Here is a 26,460-nt window from a genome sequence, read left to right on the forward strand (position 1 = left end):
TGTTAATTTAGCTAACAGTTGAGGCGCTTGAAGCTGGTGTTACTCACAGCTATGCATCACCACTTCAGCTTGTTACTCCCTCACCTCTGTTAGTGAAAGGGACTGGAAGATTACTCAGAGCCCTTTCAAGCCAAAGCAGATGGGTCATCAGAAAATGGGGCCAAGGCGAGTAGGAACTAGCTTGTTTGACTGCCTGAAGCATAAGGCATTTTGCAACTTGCTGATACAGTATTTGTCATTGTGGTGTTCCAGATTACTTTACGAAAATGCTTATTAATAAAAAGATCCTCTCAACTGTGATGTTTGCTTTTCTTTGTTGTTATTGGAGAGATTGCAGGTATATCCCCCTTCTTTTGACAAGAGAGGACTTGATGTTATTTTTCCGCTGTCTAGGAAATAGCACAGCAATGGAGCTGTTGTGTTGGGGCAGCACTGCTGACGTTCTCAGGGCGGCAGTTCCTTTTGAGATTCTGTAACTCATCTTATAATTGCACTTTGCATTTAATTATAGTGTCTGTATGCGTGCTTGGCGTGGTTGTGATCGCCATCTTTTTTTAAAGTAAGCGTAAGCTCATGATAATCTCTATTGCTGTGGAAAAAATGTGTGCATTAACATTTATACCTCTAACACTGAGCTTAAAGCTACAGTTCTAACACACGTGCTTGCTTTGCAAATACCTGTGCCAGCAAAAAATTTTCTTTCTCCTTGGTAAGGTTGTTTAATCCTGTCTCCATAGCTCTGCTTGTTGGGAGGAGTTGTGCAAGTGTGTCCTGAAAAAATAGCTGACTTTGCTTTGAAGCTGTAGTTTCTTTTGAGTCTGACTCTTTTCTGCATGAGCTGGGTCTCCTGGCTCCTTCCCCTCTTAGTGCTCTACCTCTGGTTGCCTCCAAGACCGACCAAAGATTTGAACTGTTCATCTGTACCAGGGACGTGGTAATTGTAACGTCACAACTGCCATAATGTCAGCCTTAAGGATTTGTTAATAAACTTAATATGCAGAGCTGTAGAATATATACAGATTTATAGAAATGTATACTACTGTTTAGAGCCACTGAATAGATCTCTGTGCAGTGACAGTCTTTTTTTTGTATTAGTGATAAGAGAATGGTATTTACAGATCCATTGTGAGATGCTCTTGATTCTGTCAGATGAACTGTGGAGAAAACACATGGCCAGAAATATGTTGCTGCCCCTATTTGTTGGAGAATGCTGCCCTGCAGCAGAGGTGAACCTGTGCTGGCTTTGCTGTTTCAGAATATTAGCTTAAAATGTCAAAGAATATAACCATAGCTGCAGCTGAAGCAGCTGTGTCTGAGTCAGCATTTTAGTTTGTCTTAAATCTGGTCAGAAATGTGTGCAGCAGGATCAAATGTAGTTCAGTTTTTAAAACTCCTGCCCTGTTTAATTGCAGGTTCTGCTGACTTAGTTGAATTGTGAGATCTGACTTGCACATACTAAACAGCACTGATGTGTGATGCTTCAAAAGTAAGAAGGCTTAGAGCTTAGCTTACTTTCAGGTGAGCGCAGAGAATAACTAAAGGTGATTCTTTGATTACTTACTTTTCATTTGCAAGGTCAAGTTGGTGTATAAAAACAAAAAAGATTCCGTGTTTAACAGGATTGATGTGATAGATTTTGTGTGCTGTGATCAGCTCAGTTTGTAGCTCAGTAGTTGTTCAGAGGGAGCATAAGAGCAGTTTTTTTATTAACCATCTTTTATTAACACCACATATAATGAAAAAATGTAGTCCCGGTCTTCTTGTTACGAGTTTATGATTTACTCTGGAGTGCTGCTCCAAAGTGACAGAAAGCGCTTCAAGTTATCTGTAAGGTCTGCACTAGAAGACATTGGACATGGAGATGAGCATCAGCAAGCTGTGACTTGCCCTTGAATGGCATTTAACTGTTGCTTCAGAAGCTGCTGTGGGATTTGGCCTGCTCTTGCTTGTAGTTTACCCACAGAACGTGTCCTCTCTGCTCAGAGCTGTAGCTCGTGGGTGCGTTTAGGCAAAGTGGCAGTGAAAATATTGTTTAATTAATTGCTGGGAGTCAAATATATTATCAGAGGTAGCAGATGCATAGGATGAGATGTGATATGTGGAAAGTATACATTTGTATGCATGGACTTATTTCTTGTGAAGGGGGGGGAAGGAACAGAAAGGTTGCCATTTCTTTTGGCAGATAGAAATGAATGTAATGAATCGTGCCTTATTGTACAGAGAATATCTACAAATAAGATTTTATGCCTAAACTCTATTTAAATCCGAAATATAAATGTTTGTTATCATACTTCTTGCTAACTCTCATAGCTTGTTCTAATGGCCTTGCAAAGACCATCTGGTGCTTTGGGAAGTGTATTTTTTGATAATTTTAACTTTGGACCAGTTAGACTGCGTGTCTGTGTGGTTGTGAGAGTTTGCTACTCTGGTACCATGCGTTGTTTTAGATGTTGAATAAAGATAGTTTAGACTGTGGGGTATCCTTACAGGAGAAGACAAATAAATCGAGCTGAGTTTTGGTTGGTAGAATTAGGGCCCTTGCAGCTGTGCTGCAGACACTGCATTGTGCAGCAGTCTTTCAATAAAAAATATGCTGATAGCCCCTTCTTAGATTGAGAATGAATTCGGTCAAAACAGCTCATGAAGTTGTAAGTGCAGGTTGTTTCCTTAGTCCTAATTTTTGTTTTTGATGCTGATAGGTCTCAGTGTCTACCTCTCCATATGCACTTCATAATTTGCAGCACCATCTCTTGATTTCTGCTGAGGATTGGCTGGAGCCTCGTGCAGTGCTGGTACCAAGAAGGCAGGCATGCTGTACATTGCTCCATCTTTTGAAAATGTGGCTGTAGGTGTGGACTAAACTCGAGATAAAACTGTTTGGTGTAACTAGGATTTAACCTGGGTGTTAAGTGGGTTAGATGCTGGTTTACTTACAGGAGCACACGCTGTTTTTTTGCACTTGGATGGAAGGGATAATGATGGGCTGTTGTCTTCCTTGTGGAAATGTACAGGCAGTGCCAGAATGCAGAACAGCACTAGTGTCCCTGGATGTCCATCCTAAAGCTAGGCTGAGAAAGGCTCATTTCACACAATAAGAAGGAAGTACTTACATCTGGAAGCATAAACCTTTCTTCATGGTCTTTGGAAATAAATTTGTACTAGTCCAGTTGCCTTAAATAAAACAGTTGTTTTTTTCCACTGTCACATAATTGATGACATTCCTGTAACATATTGTTCTTATTAAGTCATAAGTTTTATTGTCTGTTTTCTAAATGAAATATCAAACTGCTGTCCTACATCCAGACTGAAACCACTCCCTAAAGGAAAAGAGCAGAGCTAGTTCAGAGCCGCTCTCCGTCTGTGCTGCTGCAGGAGACAACCATGTCACGTTTCCATTTCTAACCTTGCTTTTGCACTAGCACCACTGTAACCAAATGGTGAGCTTTGCAAGCCGTAGGTGAAATTTTGGCTGAGTCAGTTCGATAAAGCCCTGATATGGATGTTACATGACTGAGTATCAGTGCATATTTGGTCAGAGGAAGGGAGAAGTCTTGCTGCTTCTTTCTCTTGTCCCGCTGCCTGATCTTTCTCCTGAGCCATTTTTGTTGCACTGCGCCAGCTGAACTCATTAGTCCAGCAGAGAAACATGTGCTTTTTGCCAGATTAACAAATTCAGCTAGTAAGGAGAACAGCCTGCTGCGCCAGAGCTGGCACTGGGTAATGTGGGGGATGGAGGGAGCCCGAGTTCTGTCAGTGGTGGGAAGTGCTGCTTCTCGCTGCACTTCGCCCTCAGGTGCAGGCTTTCTTTTTGAAGACTTACTGATTTGTATATTTCAAGAGCTTGAGCTTTGAAATGGGAAGCAAAATAACAAAAAAATCTGAGTTGGCCTTGATGCTCTTAGAGGTGTGCATATAGGGAAGTAGAAATTGGCACTCCTGACAGGTTGTGCTTTTTGCATCTCTGAAGGGTTCATGTCAGTGTGTAGCCCTTCTGTGTTGTTTTTTTTTTTCTTCTTTTTTTAATACATCCCTTGTTGTACAGTGGGATTTACTTAAGCCTCTTGGATTGAAATCAACACAATTACAGAAACCAGAATTACCAGAACCGTTTTCTGGTAACGCACTGTTTCTGAGTATTTCTGCCATCGCTCTGCCCCCACTGCTATGTGAGAGACCCCTGAGGAGCTAGACAAACTGTCCAGTTCATGAATAATTATTGCCAGGAGACGGCCTGCTTTTAAGGTTGAAAGTCAAACTGCAACTGAAACCTGTTGGTTTTTATTTCTCGATATAAACCCTTCCGGAAAACGTCATTTTAAAGTAGTGAATTAGGATCCCTGCTTGTTTACTTTCGAGTGCCTACAGCTCATCATTTGTTTGGAGTCGCATCCCAAGGCAGCGTGCCTGTGAGCTGCAGCTGTAGTTACTGTTGCTGTGGTGGTGCATATATGTGTTGGTGGAGACATACCCAGCAGTGCTGCAGGCTCTTGGGATGCATGGTGTTTGAAGCGCTGTTGTAAATACCTGTTCATAAGCTATTGGATCTCTTCTCCATGTTCTGTGCTTTGTTCTGCTTTCCTGCTGCTATTTTCGGATGAACATAGCGTGTGAGTGCATTTAACATCAGCAAACAACCGTTGGAACTGAGAGCAGTTCTCAAACTGCTGAAATCAGTGAGTTAATCCTGAATCTGCTGAAGGACCAAAACGTATTCACTGATTGAATTGCTGCAACTACAACTGGGATTCTGCCTGTCACCCTATCACGTTTCTAAGCCTCCTGGTCTGGTAGCAGTGAGGAACAACAGAGCTGCCCCTCCTCTGAGCACAGGGCTGGCACCAGAGAAGTTGCTGTGCGGCAGCATGCTGGGCATATGCAGTGAGTTTAGGTGACGAGGGAGGGCCTGGTAAGTAACTGGTGTGAAGGGTTGAGCATTACACAGGCATGTCTTGTTACAAAAGGAGGCACGTCTGATTCTTGGGTTGTTTCCTTTTTTTCTGCATTGCATACATTGTCCAGTATATTCCAGGAATTGCAAGATTCATTAAACTTTTTTTTTATTTAAATGAAATTAACTTGGAAGTTGTAGGTGAAATATAGGTGGCTTTTTACTTGTATTTAATTTGCTTCACCATATGCATCGATGGATTGATGGGCTCAGGCCAGTTGTATGAGGTTCATTGAGACCAAGTGCCAGCTCCTGCATTTTGCTCACAACAACCCCATGCAATGCTACAGGTTTGGGGCAGTGTGGCTGGCAAGCTGTGTGGAAGAAAATGATCTGGAAGTGCTAGTCAGCAGCTGGTTGAACATGAGCCAGTAGTGTCTCCAGGTGGCCAAGAAGGCAGCCTGGCTTGTATCAGAAATAGTGTTGCCAGCGGAGCGGGGAAGTGATCATATCATCTCTGTTTTCTGAGCTGGTGAGGCTGCATCTCAAGCACTGTGTTCAGTACAAGAAAGATGTTGCGGCCCTGGAGCACATACAGAGAAGGGCAACAAAGCTGTGAAGGAACTGGAGCACAAGTCTTACAGGGAATGTCTGAGGGAACTGGGATTGTTCAGACTGGAGGAGACCCAAGAAAGACCTCATTTCTCTCCACAGTGACCTGAGAGGAGGTTGTAGCCAGGTGGAGACTAGCCTCTTCTCCTGGATAACCAGTGACAGAATGAGAGGTAATGGTCTAAAGTTGCACCTGGGGAAGTTCAGGTTGGATATTAGGAAAAATTTTTCGTCTAAAACAGTGATGAGGCATTGGAACAGGCTGCTCATGGAAGCGGTGGAGTCACTATCCCTGGAGGTGTTCAGGAAACACGTAGCTTTGGCACCAAGGGACATAGATTAGTGGGCATGGTGGGGATGGTTTAGCAGGAGGTCTAGATGAGCCCAACCTTAATGATCCTATGCATACTACTGAAAGCATCAGATTTGATCTCTGGAGAGCTGCTGCTATGGATGAGATACACAGCATCCTTGTCAGCCTGTGTCATTCGGCTCGGTGGGTTGTGAGGAAGTAGGACAGTCCCTGGTCTGCAGGGGTTGTGGAGGTGACAGAGTCAGACAACAACTCAGAGCAGCAATACAAAACAATCTGAGTTTTCCAACTACAATTAGTTAACTACCTTGAGGCGAAATGAGGCAGCTTTATACCAACAGTAGACATTATGGATAAAAGATACTCTGACACAGGTGTTATTTCCTAGTCAGCTACTCTGAGGCACATTTAGGCAATGGCTGTTAGAGAAAACAAATGAAAAGAGATTGAGGGGAGAAACAGGAAGACAGTGAAAGATAGACAAAACAAAAGTGAAAGAGATTTTTCACCATGTTCTTGGACCCAGTGTTGTCTTGAGTTGGAGCCTTGATCTGTGATTCAGCCAACAACAAAACATGCATGCTCACTATCACGTAGTCCAGTTGGTTACAGACTGCCCTGGACGTGGCAGGTCCCTCGTGTCTGCTCAGCTGGGGGGTTCCAGAAGATTGGGGAGTTTCGGCAACGGCCTCTGGTGCTTGTGCACCCTCTCCTCAGTGAATTGCCATAAGAGGAAGTGGGTAAAACTGCTCGCTGCTCTGCCTCTGCAGGACCCAGACCTCCTCTCTCTTGAACTCAAGTCTCTGAGTCAGTTTCCCACTGGTCCCTTACACCTCCTCTGGAGGGACTGCTGATGCCCATGCAGGGAACCTGGAATGTACCGGCAGCACTCTGCAGTATGGCTGGGTGGAGGCTCCCAGCTTCTGAATTAAGGAGTTATCCTGGGTTCAGAAAGGTGGTAGCATGGCCAACGGTGGCAAGGCTGCCATGTGTAAGAAAGGGTCAGACCACCTTGGCTTTAGATGTGGATGATAAAACGTCATCTCTAACTGCTTGTCTAGCTAGACTGCAATTATTCGTTTGGATTACTGCAGATTGACAGGGTGATTGCTCTTCTGGATGCCTGCAGCTTCTTCCTTCATCTTCGGCAGCGCTCAGTACTGGTGGGATTTCTTCAGCAAGAGAAACCTGTGGGCCTATTGTAATAGCCGTGCTCTGTGTGAGCAACTCTCCAGCAACACTGGGTGAAGCAGTGCCTTTAGTGAAAGAACGCTGCCTTGGATGCCTGAGCGTTTGCTCCTTTTTTGCAAACGCTATCCTGTATGATGCTTCCTCCCGATGCTCTTTCATTCTTAGGGCTGGTAAAAAGTGGAATGTGTCAGAGGAAAAGGTGTCAACGAGGGGCTGGGGGATTAGAAGGAGCCGCTCTGCTGACACCGTGCGTTGAACTGCTTGTGAACTCTGCCATCAGCTGCATTTGTGGTTTCTGCAGGAAAGCTGAGGCTTAGTGTTTAAGAGAAGAATAGCAACGTTCTGAGCACTTTGTACTCATTTTAATGAGTGCATTTTAATGTAGTAATTGTGATGGATGTGTTTATTCCGTGGTATCCTGCGCGGCTGAAACTGTCCTGGGTATTTATTCTGTCCTTGTGCAAGTAAACAACAGAATAACAGATCATTAGGAAAAATGTCTAATTGTGAATTAGAATGACTTTCTTCCTGTGAAAAGGCTTTTTGTTTTCTACTCTTTTCCTCTTCCCTTACCTCCCTCCTAGTTCTGGGTTCAAGGGTGTATCAGTGTTTATAATTCTTGTATCTCAGTGTTTGCGCTGTCGTCTATGGAATACTTCAATGATACAGGCTTCTATTTTGGTTATGTGGGGTTTTGTTGTTGTTTTTGTGTGTATGCGTGGTTGTTATCTCAGAATTTTGTTAGTCTGTAACTGACTTCAGCATGTTCAAAGCATATTATCAATTTTTTACACCCAAATAATAATTTCAGCTAGAAAGTTCTATTTCCCAAAGCCAGAAAAGTGGTAGAGCAGGACTGTTGCTACAAAACCAGGTGCACACATCAGCAACCGCTGAACAGATTTTTTGCTGTATTCCATTCACATTTTGTCACTTCTTGGTTTTCAGTGTTGGAGTTGCTGAGTCAGCCTTCATGTTTGCTTGTAGCATAAGGAGCCAAGCAGCTCCGTGGCTGTCAGCAGTGTGAGAGGGAGTGCTGCAAGCCATTGGACAGAAAGGGATGCTAAAGTTTTGAGGGAATGATGGGGAAAAAGTGAACATCTATAACATGGTAAATTAACATTCTTTTAACGAGGAACGTAAGAATTGCCAAGGATTTGTAAATGGCAAAATGGAAATGGCTGTTAAGCATATAGTAGTTGTGGAGTAATAGTGTTTGGAGGCCCGAAATGTAATGTCCATAAAGTGAAATTTGATCAGAAGGGGTCTCTTTAACATATCTGCTGTGATGCAGCTGATACTGCAGCTGTAGCTGTGTTTCTTCCTGGATTTTGATCCGGTTACACTGACTGTTCAGAGTATAGCAATGTTTTTTTTGATGCATGTTATTACTGTGATTCAGCATGAGAAGCAGCAGCAATATTTAGACTCCCTGCTCTTAGTGCATAGAATGATCATCACTGTCGCTGCAGGTAACTGCTGGGTTTCTGTTTTAGGCGGTTTCCAATTGAGTACGTGGAGGAGGAGTTGTGGAACAAGTATGTAGATCAGGATTATGTAGAAATAGTTTCCTGATGGCCTTGTGAATTGACAAGCTGCTGGAGAACTTCGATGGAAGCTTCAGAACTTTGAATATCAATAGATAGTCTGGAATCAATCTTAGGGGAATTTTAGGCGTCCCCAAGCGTCGCAGTCCTATACTAAGGATCAGCCTTACTCTTGGTCTCAGTGTTTGCTGTATAACCTCTGTCTTTGAGGTCTGTGGAAGATTGTATCCAGCACATCCTGTTGGCTGAATTTCTGTAATTAAAGAAGTATTTCTTCTTTCAAGCAGGGAATTATTAGCAGAATGACAGAATCAGTGAAAAACATCGTACCAGGATGGCTACAGAAGTATTTTAATAAAAGTGAAGATGAATGTGTAGATACAAATGAATCTACAAATCAGGAAGAGAATCCAGTAAATTATCATCATAATTATAGAGATGAAGATACCATAATGACCGATGGGAGAGTCACACCTGAACCAGCAGGAATTAACCTGGAAGGTATGTGAAAAATCATTTAGTGTTCTGGTTATCTCTATTTCTTCACAGATTTCTGGTTTTGAATTTGAATTTCCAAAGGAATCTGCTAAGAGGGTTTTGATGTAATTAAAACCAGCCCCTGCCCTGCAAGTTAACAAAAAAACCAAGCCTCAAAACAATAACAGTTTGTGAAACTGTCTCTTAGCTTTAAACTGTAATACGGTTGTCAAGCATGGAACTTAGAACTCTTGGAAGCCATCCGTTAACTTCATGTACTCTGTTAGCCAGGTAGCAAATGCTGAAAATACTCATTTACAAGTGTGCTAAGTTGCATTTTCTTCTTTCTTTGTTAGAAGACCTGGAATGAAACTTTGTCTAAGTACCTAAGGCAATTAAAAACATTAATTTGTTTTGAAGTCCTGAAAACAAAAAGTAGATTCAGAGGAAAAAAATTCTTCTCATGTCTTGTTTTTTTTTAATGGTATTTGTTTACCTTTTGGACTTAAATTAATTTAGTAAAGCTCCTTGTTAGCTTAATGGCGAACTGGGGAACTCGTGCATGTGATTTATGTCAGTATTAGAATATTCAATAAAATTAAGATATGTGTTAGTGTCTAGGCTGTTGTCTTTGAAAAGATATTTGGACTCTTGTCAGAGACTTGCAGCTTCTGTACCATGTTAAAAATTCATCTTTGTTTTAAATCAGGTTCCTCCCACTGATTCTGTAGTACTGCTGTGTAAATTTGCTTGTGCTTTCAGTTGGGTTCCTCTTTGGTAGCTGTTGGGGGAATTTATCTTTTAATAAGGAGAGTGGTTTTGTCTGAGCATGTAAAGGTAATCATAGATAATATGGAAAGTCAGTTGCTTCTGTTGTCAGAGTCAAAAATAATGAGGAAGTATCTTTTCCTCCAATGTCATCTAATTGTAAACAAGGACTTTATTGCTTTCTGTGTTGCTGTAGCTTGGGAGTAAGCTTGAATAAAGCAATAGATAATGTCTTCATGACTGGGGAACACATGCTGGCTTTTCTGTAGAACTGTGTGAAAGAACCTTTTAGTAAGAACAGCTGCACAGCAAGCTCACTGACTCCAGAAGATCAGGAGCAGGTGGGCCATGTAGAACCTTGGCTAACTTATGTTGCTGTCTGCGTTTGTTACTTGCTATGTTTAAGATTTGATTTTTTTTTTTTCCTTAAGATTATTTATTACTACAATTGTAGATAAACGTGTTTCTTCAGCTGTGAGACACCTATGTGCTACAGCCTGTATTCCTTGCTTGGCTGATCAAGTATCTAAAGCAATATTGTCCTAAAAATCTGCTCATGTTTTGGAGAACTGATTAGTGGTACAGCAGTGGCTTTGAGAATTGAACTAGCTAGTTTGAGCTTTGGTGCAAGTATCAAGGGGAGAGCTGCTCAAAATCGCTTGAATTCCCAGGATTCCTGAGAGAGTGAACTTTCATCAGGCAAGATATTTATTAGTAGTCCTGTTCATTTAGCAAGTTGGAGCTGTGAGGCCACCCCTTCCAGGCCACTGGCAGTGTTTGTAGACCCTTTGGTTCCAGGGGAAAAAAAAGCTTGTTTGGTTACTTGGGCCAACATGCTTACTTGTCTCTTGGCTTACAATCTCAGAAGTTAACGGATAGGAGATAACGTTTACATGTGGTATGACCTGATTTGTAGGTTTATTTGGGAGGAAAAAAAAAAATGCTGAAGTACTGCAAACATTCATTTTCGTGTTGTATTCAAGCTAATGGGATGTTTGTGCCAAGATTATATAAACTGCAATGTTGTCTGCAACTTGCCACACGATCTCAAATTTTGGAAGTTTATTGCAAGCTTTTCAAGCAAGAGGAGGGAGTCTGTATGCTTGATTAGTAAAAGATCCAGCACTTGAGCATGATGTCAGAACCTGGTGTTGTAAAGCCCCACACTTTTTCTTGATGTGATATTAATACTTAGAATTGCAAGTAGTGTTGCTGTTGTAGTCACACAGATGAAACCCTATCTGGATGAGGAAGAAGTTAAATTTGGCTTCTCTATTTTTGTGCTTAGATCTTGGCAATAGCTTGACTGTTGATAGAAAACAGGTTTTGGCTTCTATGAGCTTGTCTATAGGAAAGCTGATCATCTCCCTGTTTGCATTTAGAACCATCCACGAGTAGATCAGCATTGAACTTTTCGGTTGTGTTGACAAGGCCGTCTCTGCATCGGAGCCATTTGAACTGTACCGTGTTGGATTCCGCTGTGCCACCTTGTCAGCCCTCTACATCTTCTACACTTGGCATTGGCAATCCTGGACTGTCTCTTGTAAAAGAAATAAAAGATTCTACCTCTCAGCACGATGATGATAACATCTCAACAACCAGTGGCTTCTCCTCTAGAGCGTCTGATAAAGGTAATTTTCATACTTTCTTTTAATTTTTAGTTTTGTTTTTACATAACGTGAAGTACTTTGCATTCGTTCAGATTCCTCATCAACTTAGTAAAATAAGTGAATGTCAGCTTTGGAAGTGAGAATTGAATTGAATTTTTAGTTTTTTTTGAAGTATTTGTTTCAGTCAACATTTTAATAGAATTGTGCTCGGAAGTACATTTACGAGACCTTGATGTTACAAAAAAATCACTGCTGATTACCTGCTTTCAGCTAGTTGTATGTAGATTTTGAACAGTGGTTCAGAATGGGGTGGTAGCAAATGAAAGTGACTTATTCTGACTTGACAGCTGGGTTGATCACTTGGAAGAGGGACTCAATGTCCAACAGACAGCTAGTTAAAAGTGAGGAACCGCAGGTGACAAAGGGAAATGCAAGTTGTTTTCTTGTATTTCACAAAGAGCAGATAAAGGGACCATTCTGACTGTGTTTGAGCTGCTTTTCTGGCCTTTCTTGAAAGAAGGCTTCTGCTGTCGATGCTGCCATGTTTTATGCTGAGCTCACTAAGGAATGCACAGTATTTTAAAATAAAAAATGAATGTTGTATTGATGTAGATGGGTACCTGGGTCACCTCACTGTGAAAGGGCAAACAGCTTTGCAAGGGCAAACAGTTTGCAGCTTTTTCTAGTATAGACAGGGATTGAGGCATTGTCAGCAAGTTTTGTGGAGTACATATTTTTGAAGTTCAGAGAAGATGTTGCCAGGATTTAGCAATATAACCTTTGCCTACTAGAGCATTCTGATGTGTCTTCATAAAAAAGTACATGGGAAACAAATTAACAAATTAAAGATCAGCCTCTGGGGAATCTTTCAGGTTTAAAACCTTGTGCAGTTTTAACCTATCTGGCCTCCAGCCTTTCACCAACACAAGAAAAACTTTGTGTCCTCACAGATGCACTGGTGTTATGCAGTTCCCTTTAATCTTGATATGAAAGAAAAAAAAGAAAGACTTTGAATTGGAAACATAGAATTGGCTTCCTAAGATTGCTGAAAAGTAACTGTATTTGCGTTGAACAGTTTTCAAGTTGAGAATTGGTACTTGATTTTCAGACTGTATGTGAAATGGATCTGTTTAAAGAATGCTGAAGTCAAGGTTATTTTTTGTATTAAAGAACTCAAGTCAGTGAGACCCTTAATAACAGGAGTTCTTTTTGTACTCAAGGCATTTACATCCAGCGTGTTTCTTTTTGGCAGATATTGCAGTTTCAAAAACCAATTCAGCACCACTGCTCTGGTCCACAGAAGCTGAAAGATCTCATTCCCTCTCCCAGCATTCTGCATCTAGTTCAAAGAAACCTGCATTCAATTTATCTGCTTTTGGAGCTCTCTCTCCTGTAAGTACCGCACAGTATTTATTTGAATCATTTTAAATGTGTGCCCATTTTACTAACCAGTTACCATACTGTGTTTCTGTAGTCGCTTGGAAACACTTCTGTCTTTAAGACAAGCCAGCTTGGAGATTCTCCATTTTACCCTGGAAAGACCACTTATGGTGGAGCAGCTGCAGCAGCAAGGCAGACAAAAGTGCGAATTGCTCCTTATCAGGTATGGGAAAAACAGCATGGTAAGAAACAGTGGTTGAAATACTAAAGTAGTGTACTGTAGCTTTCAGAGGAGAGCTGAGAATGTGGCAACAGCTCCTATTCTCCCCTCCCCGTCTGCAAGAGTAGAAATTTAAATGGCAGTTGCTATTTAAATTATTTTCAATAGGTATTATGTAAATATTTGTTGTAATGAACAAGAACGACTGTTAAAGCTAGATGTTTGTAGTTGGGATTTCCTCTATTGTTAAGTCTTCAAAAATATTCCATTTGAGTGCCATTGTGTACCTCTAACTGTATCATGTTTGAATGACATCACGCAATTAAAACAGTGACAGCATAACATCAAAGACCTGTGTTTATAGTAGCAAAAGCTACTGTAGTCAGACCTGTCTGATATTTATCTGTAGAACTTACACAGTCATATCTACACCCATGCTATGAATAAATTGTATAAGGCTGTTCATTCTAAAATAGCATTGCAAATCCTTTATTCTACTTCTGCCCAGAGAGGGGCATGCAGGACTAAATGCAATCTCAAGGTGAGTAGTAGCATTCTTTTTTATTTTGTTTCATATTGTTCTTGAAAAGAGTTATTTGCCCTAAGAGTTCTGGGTGCTCTGAAATGAAGCTGTATGTAAATGCTGATGGCTCTCAGTAACAAGAGTTGAATCAAAAATAGAAGTCAAATCAGGTTTGGTAGGAAAGTATTTTAATCAAAATGCCCTTTATTAAAAAAAAAAATAAAAATCAAAAGGAACTTGAAGGAAATTGAAACACAGTTTTCTGGATTTATTCTGGCAGTCCATTTCAGACATGGAACAAGGGCATTTTGATGCATGGGAAACCTTGAAAACTTGTTTTTAAAACTTCCTGCAAGCTGGGAGCCCTCTTTGATCAGTTATTTTAACTTTTTGCAGTGTAACTGTGGGTTACACCGAAAAGAGGAACCAAAATATTAGGCTTTTAAAGGAGAGAGTAGCTTGCTTTTTCCTGTTTGCTGTGAATTATAGCAACATACTGGGAAGAGTCCAGAAGAGGTCCACCAAGATGATGGGGGGATTGGAACACCTCTCACGAGAAGAGGCTGAGAGAGCTGGGCCTGTTCAGCTTGGATCAGGGGAGGCTCAGGGAGGATCTCATCAATGTCTGTAAATCCTTGAGGAATGGGTGCCAAGAGGATGGAGCACTGGGCTCTTTTAGCAGAGCCTCGTGCTGGGACAGCAGGCAGTGGGCATAAACTGGAACACTGGAGGTTCCATGTAGTTACCAGGAAGCAACTTCTGCGCTGTGCAGGTGATGAAACATTGATACAGGCTGTTCAGAGCCTGTGGAGTCTGTTCCTTGGAGATCTCTCTGAGATGCCTTGATGCAGGCTTGGGCACCCTGCTCTGGGTGTCCCCGCTTGAGCAGGGGCTGGACTTGGTAGACCCAGAGGCCCCTTCCCAGATCAACCATTACTTGATGTTGTGAGCCTTGCTGCAGTTTTTGTATGCTGTGCAGTCTGCTTCCTATCTTCACACTGTGTGATAAACACAATGTGGTTACACTGCCATGCTGAATTAAATTGTGGTGCAAGTTAAATAGTTTACTTCTTCATTGTAATGTGTTCTGATCTGTTACTGTTCAAGTCAGAGCTTTATCTTACTAAACAGAGAAAAAGATTCGCAGCCTCCCCTCCTGAGGGAGAGGAAGAAGCAAGAGAGAAGTAAAACTAGGAATTCTTGGTTGTGGTTGTATGCACTGATTTAAAGATGGTACACTTGCACCATTATGAAACTCTTCAGATGTGTTGTCAGTCAAAGTGCTTTCTTCATCACAAGCCTTTGCTTCAGTTCTGTTTTTCTGATTACTGCTTCAGAGATGCTGGCACTCATAACATCTTCCATCTTTACTTTCTACACATATGGATTTCTTTTTTAGTTTTATCCCTTGTGCAAGATGTATTGGAGACCCAGTTCAACTGCTATAAACTCAGAATGTATTTTCATTATGTCTTGAACTCCCAGTGAATGCATTTTTTTCTGTCGTCAGAGAATGTTGGTTATGTTGTTCGTGTAGCCTAGGGACGTAAAATACATGTGTATTTAAATCAAAATTGAGCAGCATGACAATTACAATGTTGTTTTTTTTCAGACACCAGTAAGAAGGCAAATGAAAGCTAAACAAGCAAACGTGCAATCCTATGGTGTGACAAGTTCCACAGCACGGCGCATCCTGCAGTCTCTGGAGAAGATGTCAAGTCCTCTGGCAGTAAGTGGCACTCCTTTTAATCTGCTTTATTTCATATACTTATAAAGCTTAGTACACGTGCCAGTAAAGAATGAAATTCTTCCCTATGTTGGGCCCTGTTTAATTTATTGATTGTTTTTTCCATAGGATGCTAAAAGAATTCCATCTTCTGTTACCAGTCCGCTGTCTTCTGTAAGTTGACCGTGAAACCCACGCATTTCTATTGCATGAAACCCTCTCTCAAGGGGTGGGGGGGGAGGAAAGAAAGGATCTCTAATATTTAGGCTTTCTTCCTTTCCCTTAGCCTGTGGACAGAAGCGTGCTGGATATTACGGGCTTCCATTCCTCTCGAAAACAGGTAAGAACCAGTGATGTCTTAAACTGAGAAATCTTCTTTGCTTCAGTGCTATCACAAGAAATTTGACCTCAGTGGCACTGTATGCACGAGTACAAGTTAATGTTAGCATTACAGGTACAAATTCATATCTTGGTCATGTGAAAACAGCTAAAAAAATGTCATTCTACCTGCACTAAATGAAGAGCTGTGAAGATTACTTAGGTTAAACATTTATGTGATCTTTGTGTGGTGGTGTCTTGATATGTCAAATGAACAACTTTTCTAGAACACATAAAGTAGTTTTGTCTTGTCCTTCATCTTGGAGTGAAGCTGTGTGTTAAAATTCCTGTTTGGGAAAGCTTGATCTTGAAGAAGTGATCACAGATAGCAAAGTAATGATCAAGTGGTCATATAGATTTAGTGCAGGCTTCTGTGCTGATTCAGGTGCAGAAAAGGAGTACTTCTGTTTATTATCACCATCCAGATAATGAAAATGAAAATTGTTAATTTCTGTCCTTTATGTAATCCCTTGATTGGATGTATAATTAAGTTTACAGTCACTTCAGAGTTTACAAACATCTGAGACTTCCTGCACCTTCTCTTTTCATGTGTGCTAAATTAAAAGATAACAGAAAAGTAAAGTACAGCATAAGTATTACCCAGTTAACTGCAAACAGATCTGGTGTGAATTCTCAGTTAAATTGTAGAACCACACCTGTGATAAGGCATTAAGAAAGATCTGCCAGATTTGCAATAGAGAGCCTGAAGTTGTCAGGCAGTAAATGAGTGTTGCACACAGCTGTCACTGGGTAAAAGGAGGTAGATTGTCTATTCATAATGCTGGGATTCATAATGTTTGGCAGAAGAGTAGCCTGTGATGAAAAGCAATTATTTGCAAGGGACGTGGCTCTCTGTTTTCCTGCTGAAGTGAGCGTATGGTTGACAGAACTCTTGTATGCTCAGGCAAAACTTTTGCAGTGGGTAGCAGTGTTGTATGTGGTATTCCACTTATTTCAAGGATCTGCACTGGACAGAATAGCTCTTGGTGTACTAAACAGCTAACTGGGCAATTTTTATTTACTTAAGTCATTTACTTTTAAAGCCAGCAATGAAACTGTTCATTCAAAGCAGAATTGTGAATTTAAATAAGACGTGTTTTAGTCAACATTCAAGTAATTCCTAGAAAGATGCATTTTTAATCACTTTATAGGCAGTGTGAATTTTATTACCGGGTGTTGGGAGAAGTTAAAGTTTAGTGTGACATTTTCTGTTCAGATGGAAGAACAGCAAACTTTGTAAGACTGATTCTTCTGTTCATTAAGACTGTGGATGGAGCATTTGGTAAATCTCATACCTCCTGAGCTTGCTTTCTGTTTGACAGTTCAGTGAAGTCAGTTTTGCAGAACATTCAGAGCTTTCTGTTAAAAAAAAAAACAACTCAGCTCTGGTCTGTGAAAATACTTTGAATGGGGAAATTAAACTAGTACTTTCAGTGTGCTTAGTACAAATCTAAAATGTTAGATGACATTTTAGTGAATGAGATTATTTTAAGGTTATTTGGCAACATTTTTTTTAAGTGCTCTAGTGTTTGTTTGGCTTTGAAGGAGGAAAATGTAGGTAGTATGAAGCCCAGAAGGCTCTATCAGTTGCTTAGTGCTTTGAATGATGGATCAGTGGATTAAGCTAGTGAAAAATATCACAGTGTAGGCAGAGGAAAAGAGAGGACTATTATAGGAGCATGAGTTATTTTGATTATGGTAGCGTGAATTGTTTTGTCTATGAAATTAACTGCCCAATTTTGAAATGAGATTTAGTCAAACTTTGGCTACTTCTGTGTAGGTTTCTGGGCACTGATTTTCTGAGGATTTCCCTCTGTGAGTTGAATGCTTTTAGAATTTTTTAATGGTTATCATTGAGTTCCAAGACTAATGGGATGTTTATAGTTCTGTAATTGTTTTCATCCATAAATACTGCAGTTAAATTTGGTGGGTGCCAGAATAAATTGATTACTGCTTTCCTTTCTAAGATGGAATCTCACCACCCGCCTGTTCAAAAACTGGTGACACCAAAGGCAATCTCTCTGTCAGGAAGTCGGACCCAGTATTTTAAACCATCTCTGACTCCATCTGCTGATTCTAGCAAAATTCACCAGAGAGTAGATACAAAGCACAAAGTAAGTAAATTCTGCAGTCCTTACCTGCCTGGAATGTTTGTAACCAATTACTTTAACGAGATGCTCTTTCTTTGCAAAGAATACAGATAGTATGCTTGAGATAGGCATGAAAGCAGTGGGAACTATTGAGAAAAGGTTCAGGTTTTCTGGATTTAACTATGTTTTTGGAATAATTAAGTGGCCTCTGGTGGTTTCACAATGTAATGATGTTCTGTAGGGTCAGGATGTTTTCAGTGAAAGAATATTAAAAGACAGAAGCAGTGTTTTCCTTTTGTATCCTCCTGTACACAAAGTTGTCCTTGATGGAGCATGCTGATGTTTTGTGTAAGCTCTTCCAGGTGAGCTATGTGTTCCAACTGAGATTTCTGACAATGTGCTTGGTTATAATTCTTGATCCCTTTGGTGTAGATGGAGTCTCTGGTAATTTTTCTGTAAAAACAAGAGTGGCATCTCTTTCTGAAAAACCACCACATTCCCAGTACTGATCTGAATGTAAAAACGGCCAGGTGTTAAATCTGTGGACCTTCTAGGCAAGAGATGAAAATGGGCAGTCGTTACTGATTGGTTACTGCTTTGAAATCTCTTAATCTCTGTATTGTTCAACCAGCACAATCTTTCTTTAACAGAGTTCTAAAAAAGAGCATAGCAGCAACTCTTGGGTTTGGTTTTTTTTGAAGGGAAGGGTGTGTTGTGTTTTGATCTTTGATAAATGATGTAAGTGAAGCCTTTTTAATGGGTTTGTAAATTAGCACTAGCTTTATTAAGAAAACTTGATTCCCCGTCACCTAGTACTATTACCATTATGTTTCATTTAATTACTTTCTTTAGAGAGTTTGACAAATGTGATTAACTGTTCTGTCAGTTCATCCTCAATGCTAAGAGAAGCAACAGTACTTGTTTTAGCCCCCAAATTTAGCTGTACCTAGAATATTGAATTAGTGAACAAAATTAACTAGGTAGAGGTGTATTTAGTGGTATAAAATAAAAAACTAGCAAAAAAAATACAAAAAACAACACAATTCATTGTTTGCACTTTGTGTATAGTATATATGTTCAGCTAAATCTTGAAATAATTTGCAGGAAGTGAAAGAGAAGAGTTTGCCTGAAGAACAGCGTGTGGAACCATCTGAAAGGTATGACAGATCTATTAATTTAAGGCTAACTTGAATGAAGAAAACTATCTCCTTTGTCACTGCATTCTGCCTGCAGGTCTCTCTGTAACAGTTCTAGTAGTGGGAACAAAAATTTTGTCTTTTGAGAGCTGTAAAGTCTAAATCACATTTGAAGATCAGTGTAAGTTTGAGAAAATTTTTAAGAAAGAAAGGAAGATGAACAAGAATGAAATCAGATTATCAGTGATGTATAAGTAATGATTTTTTCCCCATGTCTATCTCCTTAGTAGGATATGAAGGTTGGAAACAAGGTATTGAATGTAGCAGAAATGCTAAGTCACACCTGAGGCAGTGATTGAGCACCTGGTGGGAACGCAGGAGCTCAGGTACATGCAGTGCTCCTGAGTGACCAGAAGGGGTGTGGAGCCAGGATCCAACCCTTTCCAGGCCTCATTTAAGGGTTGGCAGTGGAAGTGAGGATATCTTGCTGGAGATCCCTGCCTTCCTGTGGCCTTCCAAGGGCAAGCAGGTTTCTTCCTTTTTTTCTGCATCCGTGGCTGCTGCATTTGGGCTTATCCTCACCTGCTGCAGCCCAGGACTTTGCTACCCTGCTGTGTTTTCCATGGAGTTATAGCATTACAGTTACGATGCTGTATCCACAGAAAGGGTATTTGCTATGGAGGCCTTTTTTCTTTAGGAAGTAAAGATAGTTTAGTTTTCAACTCAACTGAATCTCCAGTGTTAGAAATATCAGTGTGGCAGATATTTTGTAGTTTATCAGTTTACTTACTGGCAATGAAACCATTCATCCATCTTGATATTATCTGGAGTAAGAGCCATTAGTTTTAGTGATTTGTTTAGTCTAATTGCTTGAAGCTTGAAGGTCCTAAAGGAATGATTCTTTGTGAAGGATTCTTTATAAGACAGAGTGGCGTACAGCTCAGGAGTATGTTTGTAGTTATCCTTTGGGTGTTTTTGTTTATTTGTTTGTTTGTTTGTTTTGAAATTCCTATCTTGGAGAAGTCATTTCTCTGCTCTGAATTAGCATTGCTAATTCATAGCATGAAAACTAAGAGCTTCACAGAACCTTTTGAGGTCAAATGTGAGCTTGGTTCTAAAACAACATTCCCAGGGAGCTAACAGTTGTGATTGTCTTGAGGAGATTGCTCTGTGCCACACGGCTTACTTGGTTTAGGTAGGTAGAATGAGTTCTGCTCCACATAGCTCATAGTGTTTTCAATGAAGCTGGAGTGGAGGCGCTTTGCACTCTAACGTTATCTTTTGGGGCGTGGATTTTTCTCTTCAGACAGCACTAACAGGACTCTGTTCAAATGCCAACCCATTCCCTTGTGGCCTGGGGCATTCTTTGGCTCACACACACAAAAAAACCAACCAACCAAGAACACCTCAACGCTTTGATTTGGTGTCTAAAAGTTTGATTTCGCAACAGCTGCCTTTTCAGGAGTGTGAGATTGGCTGTAAGGTTTTGGTATGAATGCAAAGAGGTGCTGGACTTGACTTGTGTTTTTTTTTCCCCAAACAGTTCTAAATTGTTGTTTGCAGAAATCCGTTCTCCATGTAAAAAGGAGATTCAGAAAACATTCTGCATTTTATTTCATTCTCAGTGCTCAATGCAATGTTGCAATGTCTTTCTTTTTGTCCGTACAGTAGGTAGATGTTATTTTCTTTCCTTTTTTTTCTTTCTCCCTTTTTTGAAGCCAGTCTTTGTGTGTCGTGCTGTAGATCAGGAACACAACACTGATATTCTGGCAAGAGTGGAATACTGGTTAAGCTATTGTCAACCTACCAAAGGCTATTTGTTCTTTAAACTTGGCTGGTTGTAGGATGGATTTACTCGAAGACTGACAAATGTCTTTGCCCCTTGAAGCTGATATGTGTTAAGAGAAAGAATAGTAGACTCTTATGTGCAGGCTATAGTTGTCTGAATAAAGATCTGTTTTGACATAAGGCTTTTTTCAGAATTCTGATTGACTGACAGTTTGGTTTACAGAAAAGCCTGAGCGTATGGCCTTAGGGATCTGGCTTCCTCTCAGCAGTCACAGTGCTAATCAGACTGCTTTCAAGTGTCTGACAAGTTTACACCAGTTCTTTTCTTCAGTCTTCTAGAAACTGGACTTGGTGTCTTCCAATGTGATCTAATGTAATTAATTCCTTAATGACTGATTGGATAAGCTTTGATATAGTGATTTTTTTCAGGGATATTTCATTTTGTTGCCATATTACTTCTGATGTTATTCTTTATTTCACTTCTGGCTTGTGATGTGGTTTTTTCTTTTTCTTCTCTTAGCACTTGCATTAGGAAATCTTTCTGGTTTTGATCAAGGCTTTCATAACAAACAGAGAAATGCCTTTGTATGCATTACAAAAGGGATCTGTGTTGGTGTCTGAAAAGAATTCTGGAATGCTGGCACACCCAAACACCTCTGCCGTTCCTTCTGATGGCCACATAAAAGCCTGAGCTGCTTCTGAAACTTCTGCCATATTATCTCACCATCTTGAGGGCTCTCTCTTCCATCAGAGCTGTTGGCAGTGTTTCCCATATGTGCATACATACACTCTGTGTATTTTTGTGAGTTGTTCTTTTATATCCTTGCAGAATTAATGTTCATCACAGAGTTGGAGAACCAGTCCATGCCCGGGCTATCTAAAAGAAGCATTAGAAATTGTCAATATGAATCAGCTCTTCTATTTCAGGTCTTCTGGCTTAGTCATCATTCCCATATGGATGTTGCAACTTTGCATGTCATTTTCCTTGCTTTTTTTAAAACCATTTTATTTTAAACTTGATGTTCTAAATAGCAAAAATTGTATTACCAGCATTTAGGAACTTATGAAGCAGCTTTACTTTTTTTCCTGATTCCGATTAACAAGTTTCAGTTCTAGGACTGATGATGGCTATAATAGCTTGAAAATAAATTGATTACTTTTTCTTTTTTTTCTTTTTTTTTTTCTTTTTCCTAATCCCCAACCCATGTGTTGTTATTCTGTGCTAGCAATTTGACCTACCCCAAATTCAGTACTCTTGCATCCAATGGTCTGACTTCAGGAGGAAGTGGTGGTGGCAAGATGAGAAGGGAAAGAGGGGTACACTACGTATCAAAGTCTGGACAAGAACAGGTAAGTGACTTTTCCTTTGATTGCTGTCTTTGAGATGACTGAAGGCTGTCAGTTTTATTACCTCACAGTGAATTATAAGAATGCAGCCTTAGGTTTGTGGGGTTTTTTTTCTTGTGGGCTTCAGAGCAAGCTCCTGTTTACTTACTCTGTTTGAGCCTTGCTGTGTAGTTCTGAAATTTCTATGTAGTTCTGCTGTACTGGAGATCCCTTGTGCTAGAAAGTTTCCCACCAGCAGTTAAATGAATGAGTCCTAAGAACAGGAATGTTTTAGTGGAGATTTGTATCATTTCTGTACTGCAGTGATTCTTGAAACAAGTGCCAAGTGCGTAAACAAAGCATGCTGAATTTACTGTTTCCTATTTACGTCTCATAGACACGTGGGCCAAGAGTTCATAAGAGAATTAGAAAATGGTGTTCTGCACGTCTGCTAATGATAACTTAGCATTTCTGATACTGACTCAACTTGTTGTGAGGGGTTTTTTTCTTGTTCTAAAACTGTAGTCACAAATACTCAAAAGATGATTTTCTGATTGGATGTTATCTGAGCTGCCTGTAACTGTATCTGTAGTGTAAGTCTTTAAGTTGGTCTTTTAGCTGATGCAATATAAAGAAATCACTAACAATGGAGTATGTATGTGTAATTCAAATAAAACAGTGATAGAGATAAAACTAGCTAAGTTCTGTAAACTTTCCTAATCAAAATAGTGAAACATTGTAAGTCATAGGAAACACTGAATGTCTGTGGTACCAATTGATCTCTCTGCTTAGTCGTTCATTTCTATTGAGATCTTGATGCTTCTGTGCAGATTGTGATTAGGTTGGTAGTTCTCATTTAAACCCAATCTCATCCAGTCTTGGTTATCAAATAGCTTAAAAGGCAAGAACAAACCCAGTTCTTTTTGAGATGTACTGATTTCTGATTTGCATCCTCATACATGGCTGGATTTATCAGAGTACAGTCTTCTGTAGCTTTCTTTGCAGGCATTTTCTGTTTTGTTTGTGTACTGAACCCACATACCTTAAATGTTACATTTTTCTAAATTCACCGTTGTAGTGGCTTCAGAAACTTGAGCAGCTGCCCTGTTCTGCAAGAACACTTTCTCATTTGTCTTGAGACTCTAATATTAAGAGACTCTAATATGAAGAAATGTGAGGATATTTAGAAATGGTGATCTTTCTTTAGAGCATTAATGACTAAAGCATAGAAAACAGCAACAAGAAAGTCTGATCTGTACCTCTCTCTGTTCTGCACAGGTAACGATTTTGAGGTAACTCCAGTATTCTTACTGGACTAGTGGTGAATGTGATGTAATGTGAAAGCAGGCCTGCCGTGAATTAAAACTGCACAGACTGAGATGAGGAGATTAGGAATCCCTTTGGAAAACTTGCTTTCTATTAATCTGTGTCTGTGTTACTTCTATTATTTAATTTTATTAAGAAATGAGAGTGGAGCAGGATGAGAAAGTAGCATGTTTTGTAAAGGGAAAAATTTTAATTTACAACTCTAGGAAGTAGAGGAACCGGTACTCCCGAAAATATCCCTGCCCATCAGTACTGCATCACTGGCTCCTTTCAACTTCAGTTTTCTGACTAGCAGTACTGTCTCGTCGTCACCAAGCACTGTTTCCACATCAGTGATGAACAAGGTAAATCTTTGTTGTATGCTGTGAATGCTTTTCAGTATGAGCATATATCTGCTTTGTTGCAAGTTAACTTCTGTGGTACTCGTGGAACTAACCAGCATTAGTTCATACTGAGTTGAATAATTCAGAGCTGTATTGCAATTTGGAGAGAAAAATGCAGTTTTTTGGTTGACAGTCTTGAACTTGCAAACATCTGGTTAATGTAACTGTATAACTATGGAATTTTAGGGGGGTGGGATTTTATGCCAAGTTGTTCATCCTGGTTTTGGCAGGGATGGAGTTAATTTTCTTTATAGTTATAGCTATGCAAAGTTGCCTGTCTGCAGTGAACGCAGTGTTGATAGCAGACCAGTGTTCAGCTGTTGTTGTGTAATGCTTATACAGCATCAAGGCCATTTCTGCTTCTCACGCAGCCCTGGCAGCAAGCAGGCCAAGGTGCACAAGGGCTGGGAGAGGGCTCAGCCAGGACAGTGTCCTGTGTGACCACAGGGATGAGCCATGCCAATAGCATTGTGCTCAGCAGCAACACAGGGGCACAAAAGAGGGGATGTGCAGAGGCACAGCATTTGGTTTTCCAAGTGGCCATTGTGCTACTGAACTTTTACCTGTCTGATTCTGTTCCCTGCCCATGTGAAGGGAGTGACTAGCTGCCTACAATGGTTACACCATGACATGAGGTTATTGAATGAGAGCTAGATTAAGTGGTTGTTCAAGCCTTGCATAGAACCAGCTTAGGGTGCAGTAATTTAGATTAGTATAGAAAAATAAACGTTAATCAGTTCCAGAATACTTGAGATAATTTTGCAGTTTTTGAAGCAGATATCTGCTTTAACCTGTCAGGGAAGTTCTTTAGTAGAGCTGAGTTTAGATATCTTCAATTTCCTGCTTTTCCATATATTTAGACCTAAGTAGCATCTCATCTTTTTCTCTTGGTTTGTGTGATGTAGTTTTAAAGATGATGTCTTGTGTACTCGTTAGCAGACTTCATTTTATTTTATTGCTGCTTTCACCTGTGGATTAGAAATAACTAAAACATCAGATTTCTGAACTTCTGCAAAACTTCTGTTGGATTCTGAATTCAGGTAGTTGCTGCTCTTAGATATAAACTTCTAATTCTTTTGAAAATACAGGTACAACCAACAAGTAATGTTGGCAGTCCCGTGTTCAGATTTTCATCTCCTATTGTGAAATCTACTGAGGCAGAAGTGCTACCTCCGTTGTCTGTAAGTAAAAGAAAAAAACTCAACTTTTTATCAGACCTTTAGAAGAATATTGCAGACCATTAAAACAGGGCTGTGCTAATGGGAAAAACGATTATGTATGTTTCTGGCTTATAAGCAGTCATCCAGTATGCATACCGAAAATTAGGAGATTTGGTGTCAGACTTGTATTTGTGTGTGAATTTCATTAAATTTCTTTAGTTTCAGACTCTGAAAAACCTCTCTTTTTTGTAGCAGATGGGGTTTACATTCAGTGTTCCTGTTGTAAAATCGGCAGAGCGCTCTGGATGCAGCGATACAGCAGCGACGCCCTTCCTTACCCGCGGTAACTGCAACTTTAGCACTTCACTTCTGAAGTGCAGGTCTTCTTTTTTGTGTTATTAAATACTGAATCTATTCTTTCTGAGCATGCTAGCGATTTCAGACAGTGTTGGGCTTCTGCAGTATTTTTTTTTTCAGTGACAGCTCTGCTTTTACAAGGTGTAACTAAAAATTGTAAAGCAGGTTGAATTTTGAAGATTCTTAGATTCAGGAAAGTTGGAAGTTCTTGTTACTGGCAAAAGTGGGTGTATTCTGTTCTAATTGGATTGCATCATGAAAGATGTTTTTGTTTTCTCTTGTTTCTGAAGATACCAGCGCTGTAAACAGCATCAGCAATAAAAAGGAAGAAAAAGAAGAGTATGATGGTCCCTTCAAACCTGCAAAGGTCTTAAAGGAAGGGAGTGTGTTAGACGTTCTAAGAAACCCTGGTGAGATAATGAACTTCTTCTTAAAAGATACAGCAAAAAAATGCTTACATGGATTTAAAAAAGAAAAAAAAAAGCTTATGTCATGGTTAATGCAGTATCAGCTGTAAATACAAATGTAGGAAAGCACTGTGTTAAGTGCTATGTCCGTTAGGATGAATCTGCCTCTTCTGAGTGGTTTTTATTGCTGAAAGTACCTTCAAACCAGATGGATTACATCTCTGTTGTGCTAGGATGTAAATGAGTTATGAAAACAATCAAATAATCAGTGCTTGATTTTAAATAAGTAAACTTCATGGAATTGAAAAGGAAATGTTTGTAAACCTCAGCATTCCTGTCCTACTTTCAACAGTCCTGAAAATATAAATATATATGTGAAAAAAAGAAAGAAAAAGAGATTCCATTCCTAAATATGTTGCAAAAGCTACAAATCTTTGGGCCTTAAATTGTAATTTTTTTCGTACTGGAAGGAGCTAAGTGGGCGAAAATTCCTTTGTTTAAGGAAAGACCTCTGAATGAAGTGACTGTCACTTTCTTCTTCAATTTAAGAGAAGCAGGATCTACATCCACACTGTTCAAAGGCTTCATTGCTGGCTAAAAAATAAGCCAACGACACAGTATTTATTTTAGCTTTACAGGCAACTTGAGCTGCTACTGAAGGTGCATTTCCTTTACTGTATCTTTGTTAGTAGCTTCTGTTTTCTGTTAGAATTGGCACCTTAAAGGAACAAGTTGGCCTGTGTCCAGCGCACTTTAAAGGAAGATTATAAAATTGAGACAATTGTTCTACTGTCTTCTTGTTAATTAATATTCAGCACCTGTAGGGAAATAATCGTGAGATTATTGTACACAGG

The 26,460-nt window shown here is 40.0% G+C and overlaps 1 protein-coding gene across 3 annotated transcripts in view; it reads left to right on the forward strand.

Annotated features, from left to right (window-relative positions):
• Positions 1-26,460, forward strand: part of NUP153 (nucleoporin 153) — a 46,674-nt gene that overhangs the window by 9,204 nt on the left and 11,010 nt on the right. Inside the window, exons 2-15 of one of the 3 annotated variants that reach the window (XM_052697753.1) lie at positions 8,836-9,052; positions 11,179-11,427; positions 12,659-12,798; positions 12,881-13,009; positions 15,142-15,258; positions 15,385-15,429; positions 15,542-15,595; positions 17,601-17,747; positions 18,828-18,880; positions 21,874-21,997; positions 23,506-23,643; positions 24,771-24,863; positions 25,095-25,185; positions 25,490-25,609. In XM_052697753.1, coding sequence (XP_052553713.1) covers positions 8,836-9,052; positions 11,179-11,427; positions 12,659-12,798; positions 12,881-13,009; positions 15,142-15,258; positions 15,385-15,429; positions 15,542-15,595; positions 17,601-17,747; positions 18,828-18,880; positions 21,874-21,997; positions 23,506-23,643; positions 24,771-24,863; positions 25,095-25,185; positions 25,490-25,609 — 1,717 coding nt within the window. The remainder of the gene's footprint in view (positions 1-8,835; positions 9,053-11,178; positions 11,428-12,658; positions 12,799-12,880; positions 13,010-15,141; positions 15,259-15,384; positions 15,430-15,541; positions 15,596-17,600; positions 17,748-18,827; positions 18,881-21,873; positions 21,998-23,505; positions 23,644-24,770; positions 24,864-25,094; positions 25,186-25,489; positions 25,610-26,460) is intronic. The other 2 variants (XM_052697755.1, XM_052697754.1) reach the window with 2 other exon arrangements.

Source organism: Tympanuchus pallidicinctus, unplaced genomic scaffold (assembly GCF_026119805.1).
Source record: "Tympanuchus pallidicinctus isolate F22 unplaced genomic scaffold, pur_lepc_1.0 scaffold31, whole genome shotgun sequence".
NCBI lineage: Eukaryota > Metazoa > Chordata > Aves > Galliformes > Phasianidae > Tympanuchus > Tympanuchus pallidicinctus.